A 17423-nucleotide genomic window follows, 5' to 3' on the forward strand; every position below is an offset into this window, starting at 1 on the left:
ACAACTTAAGTACCATTTCTATCAAAATCCATTTGAATCATTCCCTAATGCAACCCTTTGTACTATAACTGGCAACCTCTACTGCAAAGGCTCCAGCCAAAAGCAGTGCACTACAAAATAAGGAATAGGGTGCCATTTCAGACTCAATCTGCCAGTTTGGCCCTAAAATGGGCTCTTACACTGAGGCTCCTGTTGTAGTTCCAAATCTTGATCAGGGATATCCCAAAGTCCGGAGAGCGCTCCAAGTTCCTGATGATGAAGTACAGTTGAACCGGGAGATGGAAAGGACAGGTCCACATATGGCACTCCTTTGTGGTCTGGTGGTCAAACCAACACACAACAACATAGAGATAAGCAGTCAGTTTAAGTAAAAAATTCAAATCTGCATTTTTTATTGGTCATATACACATATTTAGCAGATGTTATTGCGGGTGAAGCGAAATAGATGAATACATTCACTTACAAAGCCCGTGCAGTCAAAATGTTCATGTATTTTATATACACTGCTCAAAAAAATAAAGGGAACACTTATACAACACAATGTAACTCCAAGTCAATCACACTTCTGTGAAATCAAACTGTCCACTTAGGAAGCTACACTAATTGACAATACATTTCACATGCTGTTGTGCAAATGGAATAGACAACAGGTGGAAATTATAGGCAATTAGCAAGACACCCCCAATAAAGGAGTGGTTCTGCAGGTGGGGACCACAGACCACTTCTCAGTTCCTATGCTTCCTGGCTGATGTTTTGGTCACTTTTGAATGCTGGCGGTGCTTTCACTCTAGTGGTAGCATGAGACGGAGTCTACAACCCACACTAGTGGCTCAGGTAGTGCAGCTCATCCAGGATGGCACATCAATGCGAGCTGTGGCAAGAAGGTTTGCTGTGTCTGTCAGCGTAGTGTCCAGAGCATGGAGGCGCTACCAGGAGACAGGCCAGTACATCAGGAGACGTGGAGGAGGCCGTAGGAGGGCAACAACCCAGCAGCAGGACCGCTACCTCCGCCTTTGTGCAAGGAGGAGCAGGAGGAGCACTGCCAGAGCCCTGCAAAATGACCTCCAGCAGGCCACAAATGTGCATGTGTCTGCTCAAACGGTCAGAAACAGACTCCATGAGGGTGGTATGAGGGCCCGACGTCCACAGGTGGGGGTTGTGCTTACAGCCCAACACCGTGCAGGACGTTTGGCATTTGCCAGAGAACACCAAGATTGGCAAATTCGCCACTGGCGCCCTGTGCTCTTCACAGATAAAAATCAAATCAAATCAAATCTATTTATATAGCCCTTCGTACATCAGCTGATATCTCAAAGTGCTGTACAGAAACCCAGCCTAAAACTCCAAACAGCAAGCAATGCAGGTGTAGAAGCACGGTGGCTAGGAAAAACTCCCTAGAAAGGCCAAAACCTAGGAAGAAACCTAGAGAGGAACCAGGCTATGTGGGGTGGCCAGTCCTCTTCTGGCTGTGCCGGGTGGAGATTATAACAGAACATGGTCAAGATGTTCAAATGTTCATAAATGACCAGCATGGTCGAATAATAATAAGGCAGAACAGTTGAAACTGGAGCAGCAGCAAAGTCAGGTGGACTGGGGACAGCAAGGAGTCATCATGTCAGGTATTCCTGGGGCATGGTCCTAGGGCTCAGGTCCTCCGAGAGAGAGAAAGAAAGAGAGAATTAGAGAGAGCATATGTGGGATGGCCAGTCCTCTTCTGGCTGTGCCGGGTGGAGATTATAACAGAACATGGCCAAGATGTTCAAATGTTCATAAATGACCAGCATGGTCGAATAATAATAAGGCAGAACAGTTGAAACTGGAGCAGCAGCACAGCCAGGTGGACTGGGGACAGCAAGGAGTCATCATGTCAGGTAGTCCTGGGGCATGGTCCTAGGGCTCAGGTCCTCCGAGAGAGAGAAAGAGAGAAGGAGAGAATTAGAGAACGCACACTTAGATTCACACAGGACACCGAATAGGACAGGAGAAGTACTCCAGATATAACAAACTGACCCTAGCCCCCCGACACAAACTACTGCAGCATAAATACTGGAGGCTGAGACAGGAGGGGTCAGGAGACACTGTGGCCCCATCCGAGGACACCCCCGGACAGGGCCAAACAGGAAGGATATAACCCCACCCACTTTGCCAAAGCACAGCCCCCACACCACTAGAGGGATATCTTCAACCACCAACCAAACAGGTTCATACTGAGCACATGTGACAGACGTGACAGTCTGGAGACGCCGTGGAGAACGTTCTGCTGCCTGCAACATCCTCCAGCATGACCGGTTTGGCGGTGGGTCAGTCATGGTGTGGCGTGGCATTTCTTTGGGGGGCTGCACAGCCCTCCATGTGCTCGCCAGAGGTAGCCTGACTGCCTCACATTAGGTACCGAGATGAGATCCTCAGACCCCTTGTGAGACCATATGCTGGTGCGGTTGGCCCTGGGTTCCTCCAAATGCAAGACAATGCTAGACCTCATGTGGCTGGAGTGTGTCAGCAGTTCCTGCAAGAGGAAGGCATTGATGCTATGGAGCGGCTGGCTTCCGGGTTGGATGCGCGCTGTGTTAAGAAGCAGTACGGCTGGTTGGGTTGTGTATCGGAGGACGCATGACATTCAGCCTTCGTCTCTTCCGAGCCCGTACGGGAGTTGTAGCAATGAGACAAGATAGTAGCTACTACAACAATTGGATACCACGAAATTGGGGAGAAAAAGGGGTAAAAATAAATAAAAAAAATTTTAAAAAAAGACAGCCTGAAACTTCAGCCTGTTTTGGTGGGATGGAATTTTGGCCTGGCTGATTACATCGCCAGGTGATAAATTAGTTAATAGACCAATAAGAAAGTTCCAAACCACTCTGCAAATAACAGCTACTTTTCAGTTTTTCCCTCCTCCCTCAGACCACTAAGACAGTCCTAGAAAAATTATTGCTAGAGAAATTGCTCTTGCTAAGAAGCTATTATTGTTTATTTGTTATAATTTTAATTGAAAACAATCACAGTAAGGTATTTAATTGTTACCCATAAATGATTTTGTATTGAGATAAAAAAAAAATGGCTGCATTGGGCCTTTAAAATGACCAGAGACCCAATATACTGTAATCTGGTAACACTCAGAGTACCATAGAGCCGTGAGTACCAAAGCCACAGAGCCGTGACAGTCCGGCAACCCATTGTGACATAGCTACACGGTTCTGAGACCACTGTCCGCGGGGACGCACAGCCTGACCGCGCACCTCCCCCAAATTCCCAACCAACACGACTCTGCAAACGCGTCTTCTCTACATTTGAATGGGGTGAAGGTTGGAGAAATTGCTCTAGCCGCACTGAGAAATCGGAAAGCAAACGGTCCAATATTCTAGAAAAGTGCTGTGCGGACCTGTACACCTTTTGGACTATGATAAGCATTTCATGTGTATTAAGCGTATTTACAGTGCTGTGAAAAATAACTTGCCCCCTTTATAATTTCCTCTATTTTTGCGTATGTTTGATACTACAGTAAATGTTATCAGATCTTCAACCAAAACCAAATATTAGATAAATGGAAACTGAGTGAACAAATAACACAACAATTACATACTTATTTAAATTATTACATAAACAAAGTTACAGTTGAAGTCAGAAGTTTACATACACCTTTGCCAAATACATTTAAACTAAATGTTTCAACATTACTGATATTTCATCTTAGTAAAAATTCCCCGTCTTAGGTCAGTTAGGATCACCACTTTATTTTAAGAATGTGCAATGTCAGAATAATTGTAGAGAATAATTTATTTCAGCTTTTATTTTTTTAATCGCATTCCCAGTGGGTCAGAAGTTTACATCCACTCAATTAGTATTTGATAGCATTGCCTTTAAATTGTTTAACTTGGGTCAAACGTTTTGGGTAGCCTTCCACAAGCTTCCCACAATAAGTTGGGTGAATTCCTGACATTCCTCCTGACAGAGCTGGTGTAACTGAGTCAGGTTTGTAGGCCTCCTTGCTCGCATACGCTTTTTCAGTTCTGCCCACACATTTTCTATAGGCCCACAAACACAAAAAAGCCATTTTGCCACAACTTTGGAAGTATGCTTGGGTTTCATTGTCCATTTGGAAGACCCATTTGCGACGAAGCTTTAACTTCCTGACTGATGTCTTTTGAGATGTTGCTTCAATATATCCACATCATTTTCCTGCCTCATGATGCCATCTATTTTGTGAAGTGCACCAGATGCTCCTGCAGCAAAACACCCCCACAACATGATGCTGCCACCCCCATGCTTCACGGTTGGGATGGTGGTCTTCAGCTTGCAAGCATCCCCCTTTTTCCTCCAGACATAATGATGGTCATTTTATTTTTTATTTCATCAGGCCAGAGGACATTTCTCCAAAAAGTACAATCTTCGTCTCCATGTGCAGTTGAAAACCATAGTCTGGCCTTTTTATGGCGGTTTTGGAGCAGTGGCTTCTTCCTTGCTTAGCGGCCTTTCAGGTTATTTCGATAATGGACTCATTTTACTGTGGATATAGATACTTCTGTACATGTTTCCTCCAGAATCTTCACAAGGTCCTTTGCTGTTGTTCTGGGATTGAGTTGCACTTTTCGCACCAAAGTACGTTCATCTCTAGGAGACAGAACGTGTCTCCTTCCTGAGCGGTATGACAGCTGTGTGGTCCCATGGTGTTTATACTTACATACTATTGTTTGTACAGTTGGACGTGGTATCTTCAGGCGTTTGGAAATTGCTCCCAAGGATTAACCAGACTTGTGGAGGTCTCTTTTTTTCTGAGGTCTTGGCTGGTATCTTTTGATTTTTCCACAAGGTCACTGAGTTTGAAGGTAGGCCTTGAAATACATCCACAGGTACACCTCCAATTGACTGAAATAATGTCAATTAGCCTGTCAGAAGCTTCTAAAGCCATTACATAATTTTCAGGAATTTTCCAAGCTGTTTAAAGGCACAGTCAACTTAGTGTATGTAAACTTCTGACCCTCTGGAATTGTGATACAGTGAATTATAAGTGAAATAATCTGTCTGTAAACAATTGTTGGAAAGATTACTTGTGTCATGCACAAAGTAGATGCCCTAACCGACTTGCCAAAACTATAGTTTGTTAACAAGAAATTTGTGGAGTGGTTGAAAAACAAGTTTCAATGACTCCAACCTAAGTGTATGTAAACTTCAGACTGCAACTGTATGTAACACCCAATGCCCCTGTGTGAAAAAGTAATTGGCCGCGTTCAGCTGCATGACTCCAACCATACACTTCCTGTAGTTGTTGATCAGTCTCTCACATCGCTGTGGAGAAATTTTGTCCTACTCTTCCATGCAGAACTTATTTAACTCAGTGACATTTCTGGGATTTCAAGCATGAACGACTCGTTTCAAGTCCTGCCACAACATTTCATTTGGGATTAGGTCTGGACTAGGCCATTCCAAAATGTCTAATTTGTGTTTTTCTACCCATTTTCATACAGACTTGATTGTGTGTTTTGGATCATTGTCTTGCTGCATGACTCAGCTTCAGCTCATAGATGGATGGCCTGACATTCTCCTGTATAATTCTCTGATACAGAGCAGTATTCATCGCTCCTTCCATTAAGGCAAGTTGTCCAGGTCCTGAGGCAGCAAAGCATCCCTAAACCATCCCACTACCACCACCGTGCTTGACCGTTGGTACAAGGTTCTTACTGTGGAATACATGTGGAATACATTGTTTGGTTTTCACCAGGCATAATGGGACCCATGTCGCCCAAAAATAAATGCATTCGGAAAGTATTCAGACCCCTGGACTTTTTCCACGTTGTGTAACGTTGCAGCCCTATTGCAAAATTGATTTTAAAATACACCTACTCATTCAAGGGGTTTTCTTTATTTGTACTATTTTCTACATTGTAGAATAATAGTGAAGACATCAGAACTATGAAATAACACATATGGAATCATGTAGTAATATTTTAGATTCTTCAAAGTAGCCACCCTTTGCCTTGATGACAGTTGTGCACTCTTGGCAATCTCTCAACCAGCTTAACTTGGAATGCTTTTCCAATAGTCTTGAAGGAGTTCCACATATGCGGAGCACTTGTTGGCTGCTTTTCCTCCCCTCTGCAGTCTAACTCATCCCAAACCTTCTAAATTGGGTTGAGGTTGGGTGATTGTGGAGGCCAGGTCAACTGATGCAGCACCCCATCACTCTCCTTCTTGGTCAAATAGCCCTTGCACAGCCTGGAGGTGTGTTGGGTCATTGTCTTGTTGAAAAACAAATGATTGTCCCACTAAGCCCAAACCAGATGGGATGGCATATCGCTGCAGAATGCTGTGGTAGCCATGTTGGTTAAGTGTGCCTTGAATTCTAAATAAATCACTGACAGTGTCACCAGCAAAGCACCCCAACACCCTCACACCTCCTCCACCATGCTTCACGGTGGGAACCACAGATGCAGAGATAATCCGTTCACCTCTGCGTCTCACGAAGACATGACGGTTGGAACCAAAAATCTCACATTTTGACTCATCAGACCAAAGGACAGATTTCCACCGGTCTAATGTCCAGTGCTTGTGTTTCTCATGCAAGTTTCTTATTATTATTGGTGTCCTTTAGTCGTGGTTTCTTTGCAGCAATTTGACCATGAAGGCCTGATTCATACAGTCTCCTCTGAACAGTTGATGTTAAGATGTGTCTGTTACTTGAACTCTGTGAAGAATTTATTGGGCTGCAATTTCTGAGGCTGGTAACTCTAATGCTCTGCAGCAGAAGTAACTCTGGGTCTTCCTTTCATTGTGGCGGTCCTCATGAGAGACAGTTTTATCATAGCGCTTAATGGTTTTTGCAACTGCACTTGAAGAAACTTTAAAAGTTCTTGACATTTTCCGGATTGACTGACTTTCATGTCTTAAAGTAATTAACTGTTATTTATCTTTGCATATTTGAGCTGTTCTTGCCATACTATGGACTTGGTCTTTTACCAAGTAGGGCCATCTTCTTTATACAAACACTACCTTGTCACAACACAAAGGATTGGCTGAAACCCATTAAGGAAACATATTCCACAAATTAACTTTTAACAAGGCACACCTGTTAATTGAAATGCATTCCAGGTGACTACCTCATGAAGCTGGTTGAGAGAATGCCAAGAGTGTGCAAAGCTGTCATCAAGGCAAAGGGTGGCTGCCTTGAAGAATCTCAAATTGAAAATACATTTAGATTTGTTTAACACTTTTTTGGTTACTACATGATTCCATTTGTTTTATTTCATAGTTTTGATGTCTTCACTATTATTCTACAATGTAGAAGAAAAAAAAAGAGGAAAAACCCTGGAATGAGTAGGTGTGTCCAAACCTTTGACTGGTACTGTATATCTAATCAATCTACATACAATACTCCAATAATGACAAAGTGAAAACAGGTTTTTAGAAATGTTTTCTAATTTGGCCTTACTGAGGAGCTCAGTGACATTCAACGTGACACTGTCATTGAATGCCACCTTTCCAACAAGTCAGTTTGTCAAACTTTGAGTTTTGGTACAGATCTGATAACATTCAGTATCAAAAATATGCTAAAATAGAGAAAATCAGAAAGTGGGCAAATACTTTTTCACGGCACTGTATATCACCTTATGTGCTATGTATAATCCTTTATCATGCATGACATAACATTAACAAAATAATATCTACTCATAGGAAGTGTCACCAAAAATCTCTACAAAATGTATAAATATTAAATATAATGCACCAAAACCTTTCTAAATAGTTTAATTTGTGTTGTCAGAAAGGCTTGGGGGGGAGCCTTCCAACTCACCTTAGCATTCCCATTGACAAGCACTCCGAGGTTCCCAGGGGAGTCGGCGTTCCGGATGTCCAAGTCGTGAGGCGACACGTACAGCTTCCTGTTCCCTGGGCCGAAGAACTGCATCTCCGTCAGCCCCACCTGGCACCTGTTCCCCCAGTTACTCAGGATCTCCATGGTGACGTACATGGTGGGTGGTGCCTCCACCGAGACCCGCCTCCTCTGCCACCATGACAACGACAGAACTTCACGAGTCAAGCCAACCGTCACTTCATAAAGTACATCATACATGTGTGTGTTTGGTGTTTTCGTGTGTGTGTCTGTCTCTCTCTCTCTCTCTCACTGTCTGTCTCACCTAGTTACTCACCGGTGGTTTGCTATTATCCGTCTTCACTGTCTGCGGGATTTCAAAGTTTGTGCCTGCCTCTAGTTTCTCCAACGCCTTTAGTAGTCTCTGCTGTTGCCTGAAAGAAAACGATTACTCATCAATTCTTTCACCACATCAATAGTCTTTGACCCTGCTCTTGGTGATTATCTATGGTAATGGATGCATGGTCACAGACAGTTATTGAAGATTCCCTACAGCTTTGTTGACTAAACCTGCTTCAAGGTCAGAGGTTAGGCTATCACTTACAGGTTTCTGATCGTTAGAGAGCCTCGATCGAAGGTATACAATTACTGGTGCTCTGGCGCCGCCCATCCAAGACATTACCACGAGTTTTGTACTGTACTATAGTCTGTACATGCTGTTATTATCCCAGCATAGTACACAAGCATGACGGAGTTAGTTATGCCAGTGTCGTTCTAAACTGTCACCAGTTAAGACTATATCTGGCCACTTCCCGATACGCAAACTAGCATACCTTATAGATGATTTCATTCTCTGTAGTATGCTATTTGTGGATACTATTGGAACATAGCCATTCAATGTTTTTTTCCTTTGTGACAGTCAAGGATAGAAGAGATTAGTATAGACCCAGATCATGAGATTAGTATGGACCCGGATCATGAGATTAGTAAAGACCCGGATCATGAGATTAGTATAGACCCGGATCAGGAGATTAGTATAGACCCGGATCATGAGATTAGTATAGACCTGGATTTGACACCCCTGGTACAGACTTAGATAGTAACTTAGATTTCTGTCCTTATTCCTCTCTATATGCATAGATTGTAGTGACAGCAGCGTGTAACGTTGCAGTACACTACCTGGGACCCATGAGGATGACTCTCTGCATGGCTCTGGTCACCCCACTTTCATCTTTGTCGTCATCGTAGCCACGCAGCGAGCCGTTCATCATCTGGTATCCCATCACCTGTGGATTTACAATGGAGGAGCACAATGGAGTTAGACTTAGAGAGGATAATAGCCTAACTATATTCAACTAAATGTAGAAAATATTAGAAAATAAGGGACAGGGATAGGCTAGACTGTAAAACATGAATCACTACAGCAGACAGGTCACAAGAAGATAACACAACCCACTAGTTGACCCAGCACAGCACACTCTGGTTGTGCCCATAGAAATATCATTAAATTCACTCATTATTTTTCTATGGTTGTTATCTGTCCTACCGGGGTGCGGCTGAAGGCCCTGGGCTCGGGGCTCTGCAGTGGGCTGTTCTCTCTCTGCAGGGCCTGGAGCACCCTGCAAGCCGTCTCCTCCGAGTCGCGCTCCTCTTGGGAGGCCTTCCTTGCTGCAGACAGGGGGCGCTCTACATGATTCCACGGCCCTGAGAGAGCGAGTGGGGTCAGAGAGAGAGAGAGGGGGGGGGGGGGTTAAGAGAGAGAGAGAGGGAAAGAAAGAGTCATACTCTTGAAACACAGTTCAGGGACCATTGTACACTTGACTGTTGTTTACTATGCAACAGCTATTTTCTACTAAGGCCTCTTAGGTTTATGAATGACATGAATACAGGGCAGAACATACGTTGAGGATCTCTGCCATCCCTGCACTCTTCTGAAGAGGGCCTGTCCAGAGTTTTGCTCTTCACCAGCAGAGGCTTGGTGGGTATGTAGGTCTCCAGGTTGTCTTTCCTCTTGGCCGACAGCAAACTCTTGATCTTACGGCCTGCAACATAATGGAAATAAGGTAAAGAAAGGTCAAAGAATAGAGACAACCTGAAGCAAATGCCAGGCTCAATAAAATCTCTAAAGTGCCGTCCTCTACTTGTCTCCTTCCTTTCAGCTGCAATGATATAAAAGATCTGGTGGGTAACTCCTCAGTAGGCAGCCACCATATTACTTTCACCAATCCTTTCATTTCAGATCAGTGCAAACGAAGGGGGGGACAAGGAAAGGTAGCCACTATAGTTGATGGTTAAGATGCACTCCTCGCTGAATAACATTAATACAGGATATCGTAATCCATATTGTTGGAGTACCTTTAGGAGAGGGCCCAAAGTCCAGCACTATAAGGTCTGCAGGGTCGTGAAGGCAGCCTTTGGGCCTAGTGGCTCGCGGATGGTTTGTGTTAGTAGATGTTTTGTTGGAGGAGGAAAGAGGCAGACCTAGCTCTTCCAGGCTTTCCGTGCTCTCCTCCCTCTCAATCTGCTCCTCCACCCACTCCTCGTCTGACTCCTCCCCCGCCGACCCCCGGCTGCCCCGCCGCACGCTCACCTCCAGGCTCCGTCGAAGCACCTGAGCGCCAAAAAACACCAGGGGTATGTTCAATTGAGTTGAAATGGTAATGAAAAGTACATGCATTTCCTCCTCTGTTTCAAAATGTTTTCATCCCGTTTTGTGACCAAATGAACACTACTCAGTTCTCACCCTCACGTCACTGCATTGTATGTAACACTAACCACAAACAAGGTTAACACTGAGCTATAACGCAAGTTGAAGAAACAGGGCAGTTCTACATTTTACGTGCCATGATTTATATCGCTCTGAAGGGGAATGCTTGCTTGACATAAAAGGAAATGAAAAATCTTGTAAATTAACGCTAAAATCAGCGCACTCCGGATAGAAATCTATGATTTATGGCTACATATAATCTGGTGATGTGTAAATGGTAAAGATTGCTGTATTTCTTGCACTTTGGTTGCCCGGATCAGTGTCTTGGACACTATCTTAGGGAGAGAAAAGAGGAAAAAGAGGGAGAGAGAGAGAAGAGGAAGCAGAGGAGGGAGAGAAAAGGAGAGAAAAAAAACAGCTGATCTCTCACCTTGACCTCGTTAATGTTGAGTAGGACACGTTCGCTTTGATGTTCAGGCTCCACCTGGCTACCTCCTCGGCCATCAGCCCTGGAGCCAAACGATCGTGACACCTTACAGGATTCTCGCCGCAAGTGGGGACTATGAGGAGAGCGTGGACTCGACCGCTGGAGAGGAACAGGGTGAATACAGAGCAGAGTGAGATGCAATCATGCAAACCCAGACTGACAGCTGCATTTGACACATGTAGATACTGGCACACACCATGGAAATGTGGCAGAAAGAACAGTAAACCCCCACACACGCATGAGCCTGATGGGCATTGTTTTCTTCCTACTTTACCTCCATCTCTATGCTGTCGTAGGGCTCAAAGTCTTCAGAGTACCGTCTCTCTGGAGATATCCGCAAACAGGGTCCTTGTTCTGTTCGAATATTGATCGAGTTCTGCAAAGATGAAAATAGAAAACACAATATTATTCACAACACAAACAGTACATTCTATTCCATTTGTGTGGAAATGTCTATGATCATTGATTTGTTCGGAAGATCTATCCAACTATACATTAGGGTTAGGCTGTGTAAAGACCATTAGAAATAGAATGACTAGATTATATTTCTATGATGTAGACTAGAATGGCTGTACCTGAACCCATTCTCTCCTCTGCACTTTTCCCAGGGCAGTGAGACTCCTCTTCCTGCTGTTCACCTCCAGATTGTGGATTTCCTCCTCTGCTAGCTGCAAACCCCTTCTGGAGGCATCTGGTGATGAGTCAGAGGCAGAGAGCGCAAAGTCACTGCACATGAGCAGTCAAATCCACCATCAAGTGAAGAGCAGAGGTTACATAGCACAGATGGTACCATAGCACACAGAGGGGGAAAAATGGGCACCGGTTATAACTGTCACTATCATTTATTCAACGGCCGAGGGCATAGGATTATATCATGCTAACTGAGGGGTGAGGTGGTGTTCTGCTGGTAATATGCCACAAGGACGCTACGAAGATTAGTTTAGTCATAAAGTATTTATAAACAGGGACATAATCTACAATAGCCTAACAAGGATTTAGTATTGTAGCAAAGATGGTTTGTAGTCTATGCTCAGTCATGCATGCTGTGTACCAGCCGTGTGTGTAGCTCTCAGAGCGGGCGGTGGCGAGGTGACAGACTTCTGGTTGGGTCTCTTGGTCTGCTTGCTAGCGTTAGCATTAGCCCCATTCAGATAGATGGAGAAGCCCTGCTCCAGACAATCTAGCTCAATCTCCTTTGGCTCTTTAATTTTCAGTCTCTTTAAGATCCTATGGGTTAAAGGTCAAAGGGTTATCATCACTATGAAATAAACACATTTTCATAACAAGTGGTTTATGAATCTTTGAAAATTAGATTTAAAAAAACATGTTTTAAGTCTGTTTTCATGTTTTTTGTATGCATGTGAGAGAGAATAATATTATATATGCACGCAGGTCAAACGAGCGGAGCCTAATCCCTAGAAACCAAATTGCCCTCAGTTTGCGTGTCTGTGCCACTCATACATAATTTTTGTCACTCAATCTCTCAGCACAAGGACCTAATCAAAGTCTACCTTATCTATACATTTGAGTATTAGACTACTGACAGTCAGCTACTGTGTCCTCTAAGTGTACCTGGAACGGCCTCTCCTAATAAGGCATTTGCCCTACACTTCACCTGTTTTTGTGCTGAAGGGCGATTAAATATTAATTCAGTGTTTCTTCGGCAGCCGAGCCAAGCTTCCCTCCCATGGCACCTCTGGCTCTCCTTCATAGATAGGTAAACAACAACAGGAAGCCGTGTCAGAGAGAAAAGTCACGCGTCAGCCATTTCAGGAACACGTACAGTATCACAATACACTAGGTCATGCTCCAGTGATCCCAATAGCTCTTTACACTCGTACCCGTATACGGGTCAAAAATGGCAGATTTGGCACTGATAGAACACCTACATTGGAACACAGTGGCTGTACAGTAACATGCTATGCATGACATCAGAGCTCTGGCTCTGCACTTCACAGCGCTGTATGGGTTTTGACTGGCAGCAGTTCTGAACTTGAGAACCTGAGCGACAAGAAGTTGCCCCATCCTGCTTATTTTCATAGACTAGATGGACTACTTCATAGCCTAGACTTGTGCAGTGGCCTACACCATGCAATTATCTTGTGTCAAATGGGAGTAAAAACAATCCAAGGCTGAGATGAAATGTAAAAATCTTGACAACTTGACTACTTAATACTTCTTATCATCAGCATGCCATTCAATACGAACAGATAGGCCCTATATTTAATTGGTTTATTCTAAGGCTCATGCAATACACAAGAAATGCTAACATGCAGCAATAACCTTGGCATAGACAACATTGAAAGACGGAAAGGATGTTCTGGTACTAAATATTGAGTGAACTTTATAGTCTCAGTCTACTGAAGTTAAAATGTGATGAGAAAAACAAAAACAGAAAGTGTCAAATGTTAACATATCTTCAAAAATGTTGAATGGAGTGTTAGCATCAGACATCTTTGAAATTAAGATCATGGATAGGCTATGAGGATTATTCTGGTTTGAGTACTGACAATAGCAAAACATTCGATATAGCCTAGCTAGAAAATTCACAGGCGCAAACATAATTGAAATTAAGATAATGGGTAGGCATACTTGTATGCACCAAACATTGAATCCATAGGCTGTTTATTTTCACAATGTACATCCGTAATCCAATCATCCAATCAATTCGGCAGGGACATATGCTGGATGCTACCCTCCACAGCATGGCCTTTGCTCCAGATCAAAACTCCAAACCTACAACCTAATATTGGCCAGAATTAACTGGAGGGATTACTGCTACTAAGGTTTCCTTTTTCCAAGCTATACGGAGGGTGCTCTAGCAAACGAACAGCAGAGACCTGAGGACACCATCCAACCTGGAACTGAGTGAGTAGTGTTTGGTCTCATGAGATTTCGAAAGCCTAGACGAAAAAGGAAAAATAAAAACAAAGTACGGTCACGGTTGATGAAAGGAGCGGACCAAGGTGCAGCGTGGTGAGCGTACATGTTCTTTAATTAAGGAAAGACGCCGAACAAAACAATACACACTACAAAACCGTGAAGCTTAAGGCTAAGTGCCATAAAGAAAGTCAACTTCCCACCAAGACAGGTGGGAAAAAAAGGCACCTAAGTATGGTTCCCAATCAGAGACAACGATAGACAGCTGTCCCTGATTGAGAACCATACCTGGCCAAAACATAGAGATAGAAAATCATAGAAACACAACACATAGAAATGCCCACCCCAACTCACGCCCTGACCAAACCAAAATAGAGACATAAAAAGAATATCCAAGGTCAGGGCGTGACAAGTACATTACAATTATATAAACTATGCAAAAAAAGAAACGTCCTCTCACTGTCAACTGCGTTTATTTTCAGCAAACTTAACGTGTGTAAATATTTGTGTGAACATAACAAGATTCAACAACTGAGACATAAACTGAACAAGTTCCACAGACATGTGACTAACAGAAATGGAATAATGTGTCCCTGAACAAAGTCAATATCTGGTGTGGCCACCAGCTGCATTAAGAACTGCAGTGCATCTCCTCCTCATGGACTGCACCAGATTTGCCAGTTCTTGCTGTGAGATGTTACCCCACTCTTCCACCAAGGCACCTGTAAGATCCCAGACATTTCTGGGGGGGGGGGGGGGAATGGCCCTAGCCCTCACCCTCCGATCCAACAGGTCCCAGACGTGCTCAGTGGGACTGAGATCCGGGCTCTTCACTGGCCATGGCAGAACACTGACATTCCTGTCTTGCAGGAAATCACGCACAGAACAAGCAGTATGGCTGGTGGCATTGTCATGCTGGAGGGTCATGTCAGGAAGGGTACCACATGAGGGAGGAGGATGTCTTCCCTGTAACGCACAGAGTTGAGATTGCCTGCAATGACAACAAGCTCAGTCCGATGATGCTGTGACACACCGCCCCAAACCATGATGGACCCTCCACCTCCAAATCAATCCCGCTCCAGAGTACAGGCCTCGGTGTAACGCTCATTCCTTTGACGATAAATGCAAATCCGACAATCACCCCTGGTGAGACAAAACCGTGACTCGTCAGTGAAGAGCACTTTTTGCCAGTCCTGTCTGGTCCAGCGACGGTGGGTTTGTGCCCATAGGCGACGTTGTTGCCGGTGATGTCTGGTGAGGACCTGCCTTACAACAGGCCTACAAGCCCTCGGCCCAGCCTCTCTCAGCCTATTGAGAACAGTCTGAACACTGATGGAGGGATTGTGCGTTCCTGGTGTAACTCTGGCAGTTGTTGTTACCATCCAAATCAAATCAATCAAATTTTATTTGTCACATACACATGTCACATACACATGGTTAGCAGATGTTAATGCGAGTGTAGCGAAATCCTGTACCTGTCCCGCAGGTGTGATGTTCGGATGTACCAATCCTGTACAGGTGGTGTTGTTACACGTGGTCTGCCACTGCGAGGACGATCAGCTGTCCGTCCTGTCTCCCTGTAGCGCTGTCTTAGTTGTCTCACAGTACGGACATTGCAATTTATTGCCCTGGCCACATCTGCAGTGCTCATGCCTCCTTGCAGCATGCCTAAGGCACGTTCACGCAGATGAGCAGGGACCCTGGGAATCTTTCTTTTGGTGTTTTTGACGTTTTCATAACTGTGACCTTAATTGCCTACCGTCTGTAAAATGTTAGTGTCTTAATGACCGTTCCACAGGTGCATGTTCATTAATTGTTTATGGTTCATTGAACAAGCATGGGAAACCGTGTTTAAACCCTTTACAATGAAGATCTGTGAAGTTATTTAGATTTTTACGAATCATCTTTGAAAGACAGGGTCCTGAAAAAGTGAAGTTTCTTTATTTGCTGAGTTTATTTTACTTTATGGGACTGAATGCTGAGTTAAGGCTGCCAGGCCTGCATGGATAGACCAGATACAACTTCAATTAGCACTGAGGTGTGAAGTGAGAGGCGTCGAGGCCTTTGGGTCCAACAAGTGGCAGGAGTCTTTCAAGCCCCCTCCAGCTTTTCAAAGACCATCCACTGGCATTTTCTACAAGAAATCTGCCCCCAGAAATAAAAGTTTCTCCCAAGTGGGTGTGACGCCTAGTCCCGTTGCCTGCTGCAGTGCTGCTTGGATTCCACCTGGCGATCTGTTCACTGTCTGCCCGGGCCTGTCTCCCCTGTCTGGTACAGGTACCCCCCCATAACCCCCCCTTTCCCGAGCTTTCGCTCACCTCTAGCATACCCGCACTGTTGGGGCGAGTGACTCTGAACTTGGCTATCTCCAAGTCGTTATGTATATATTTTTAAATGATTTTCCATTTTGCCTCATTACTTTTTTATTTCACCTCTATTTAACCAGGTAGGCCAGCTGAGAACAAGTTCTCATTTACAACTGCGACCTGGCCAAGATAAAGTAAAGTAGTGCGACAAAAAAACAACAGCAGAGTTACACATAGACAAATGTACAGTCAAAAACATAAAAAAGAAAAATAGAAAAATCTATGTACAGTGTGTGCAAATGTAGAAGAGTAGGGAGGTAGGCAATAAATAGGCCATAGAGGCGAAAATAATTAACATTTTGATAGATGTGCAGATGATGATGTGCAAGTAGAGATACTGGGGTGCAAAAGAGCAAGAGGGTAAGTAATAATATGGGGATGAGGTAGTCGGGTGTGCTATTTACAGATTGGCTGTGTACAGATACAGTGATTGGTAAGCAGCTCTGACAGCTGATGCTTAAAGTTAGAGAGGGAGATATACGACTCGATATACGATATACGAAAAGTCACGTTTTGTGAGAGTGTTTACCCTCGAATGCGTCGTTGAAAATGGAATGAGACGGAATTCACGACACAAGCGGTTCACAAAATGTTTCGTGTTAGGCTATAAAAACGGATTTTATCAAACAAAAGATAATTCATTGTGTAACAATGAGCATTGGGATTGCAAACAGACGAAGATCTTCAAAAGGTAAACAATTTATTTTAATGCAGTTTGTGATTTTGTTAGCCTGTGCTGGTTGAAATAGTTGGTTTTTTATGGGGCTCTATCCTCAGATAATTGCATCGTATTCTTTCATAGTAAATCCTTTTTTAAATCTGACAATGCAGTTGGATTAGCAAGATTCTAGGCTTCGATACCTGTGAGACACTTGTATTTTCATGAATGTTTAATATGACTATTTATGTAGCGATCACCGTATGTTGTGGAATTTCAGCCCGCTACCGGGTTCCGTGCGCAGAGAGGTTAATGTTGATGATGTCAGTAATAACCACAAGAAGCATGCGGCTGAGCTCTTTAATCACCACTTCATTAAGTCAGGATTCCTATTTGACTCAGCCATGCCTCCAACATTTTCTCATCTCCCACCCCTACTAATGCGACTATCCCAGATACCTCTTTTTCCCCTGCCTGCTACAAAGTTTCTCTCTGCGGGCAGTCACTAAGCCTGAGATGCTAAA

The 17423-nt window shown here is 44.0% G+C and overlaps 1 protein-coding gene across 1 annotated transcript in view; it reads right to left on the minus strand.

Moving 5' to 3' along the window:
* The window catches only part of LOC139376437 (katanin-interacting protein-like), a 43192-nt gene that overhangs the window by 22449 nt on the left and 3320 nt on the right, over positions 1-17423 (minus strand). Inside the window, 13 exon segments of the mRNA XM_071119037.1 lie at positions 180-317; positions 7784-7993; positions 8139-8235; positions 8981-9087; positions 9348-9505; positions 9703-9843; positions 10157-10412; positions 10939-11094; positions 11270-11371; positions 11571-11686; positions 12047-12222; positions 12611-12669; positions 12671-12700. Of these exon segments, the coding sequence (XP_070975138.1) occupies positions 180-317; positions 7784-7993; positions 8139-8235; positions 8981-9087; positions 9348-9505; positions 9703-9843; positions 10157-10412; positions 10939-11094; positions 11270-11371; positions 11571-11686; positions 12047-12222; positions 12611-12669; positions 12671-12700 (1746 nt within the window).

Source organism: Oncorhynchus clarkii, chromosome 20 (assembly GCF_045791955.1).
Source record: "Oncorhynchus clarkii lewisi isolate Uvic-CL-2024 chromosome 20, UVic_Ocla_1.0, whole genome shotgun sequence".
NCBI classification, from domain to species: Eukaryota; Metazoa; Chordata; class Actinopteri; order Salmoniformes; family Salmonidae; genus Oncorhynchus; species Oncorhynchus clarkii.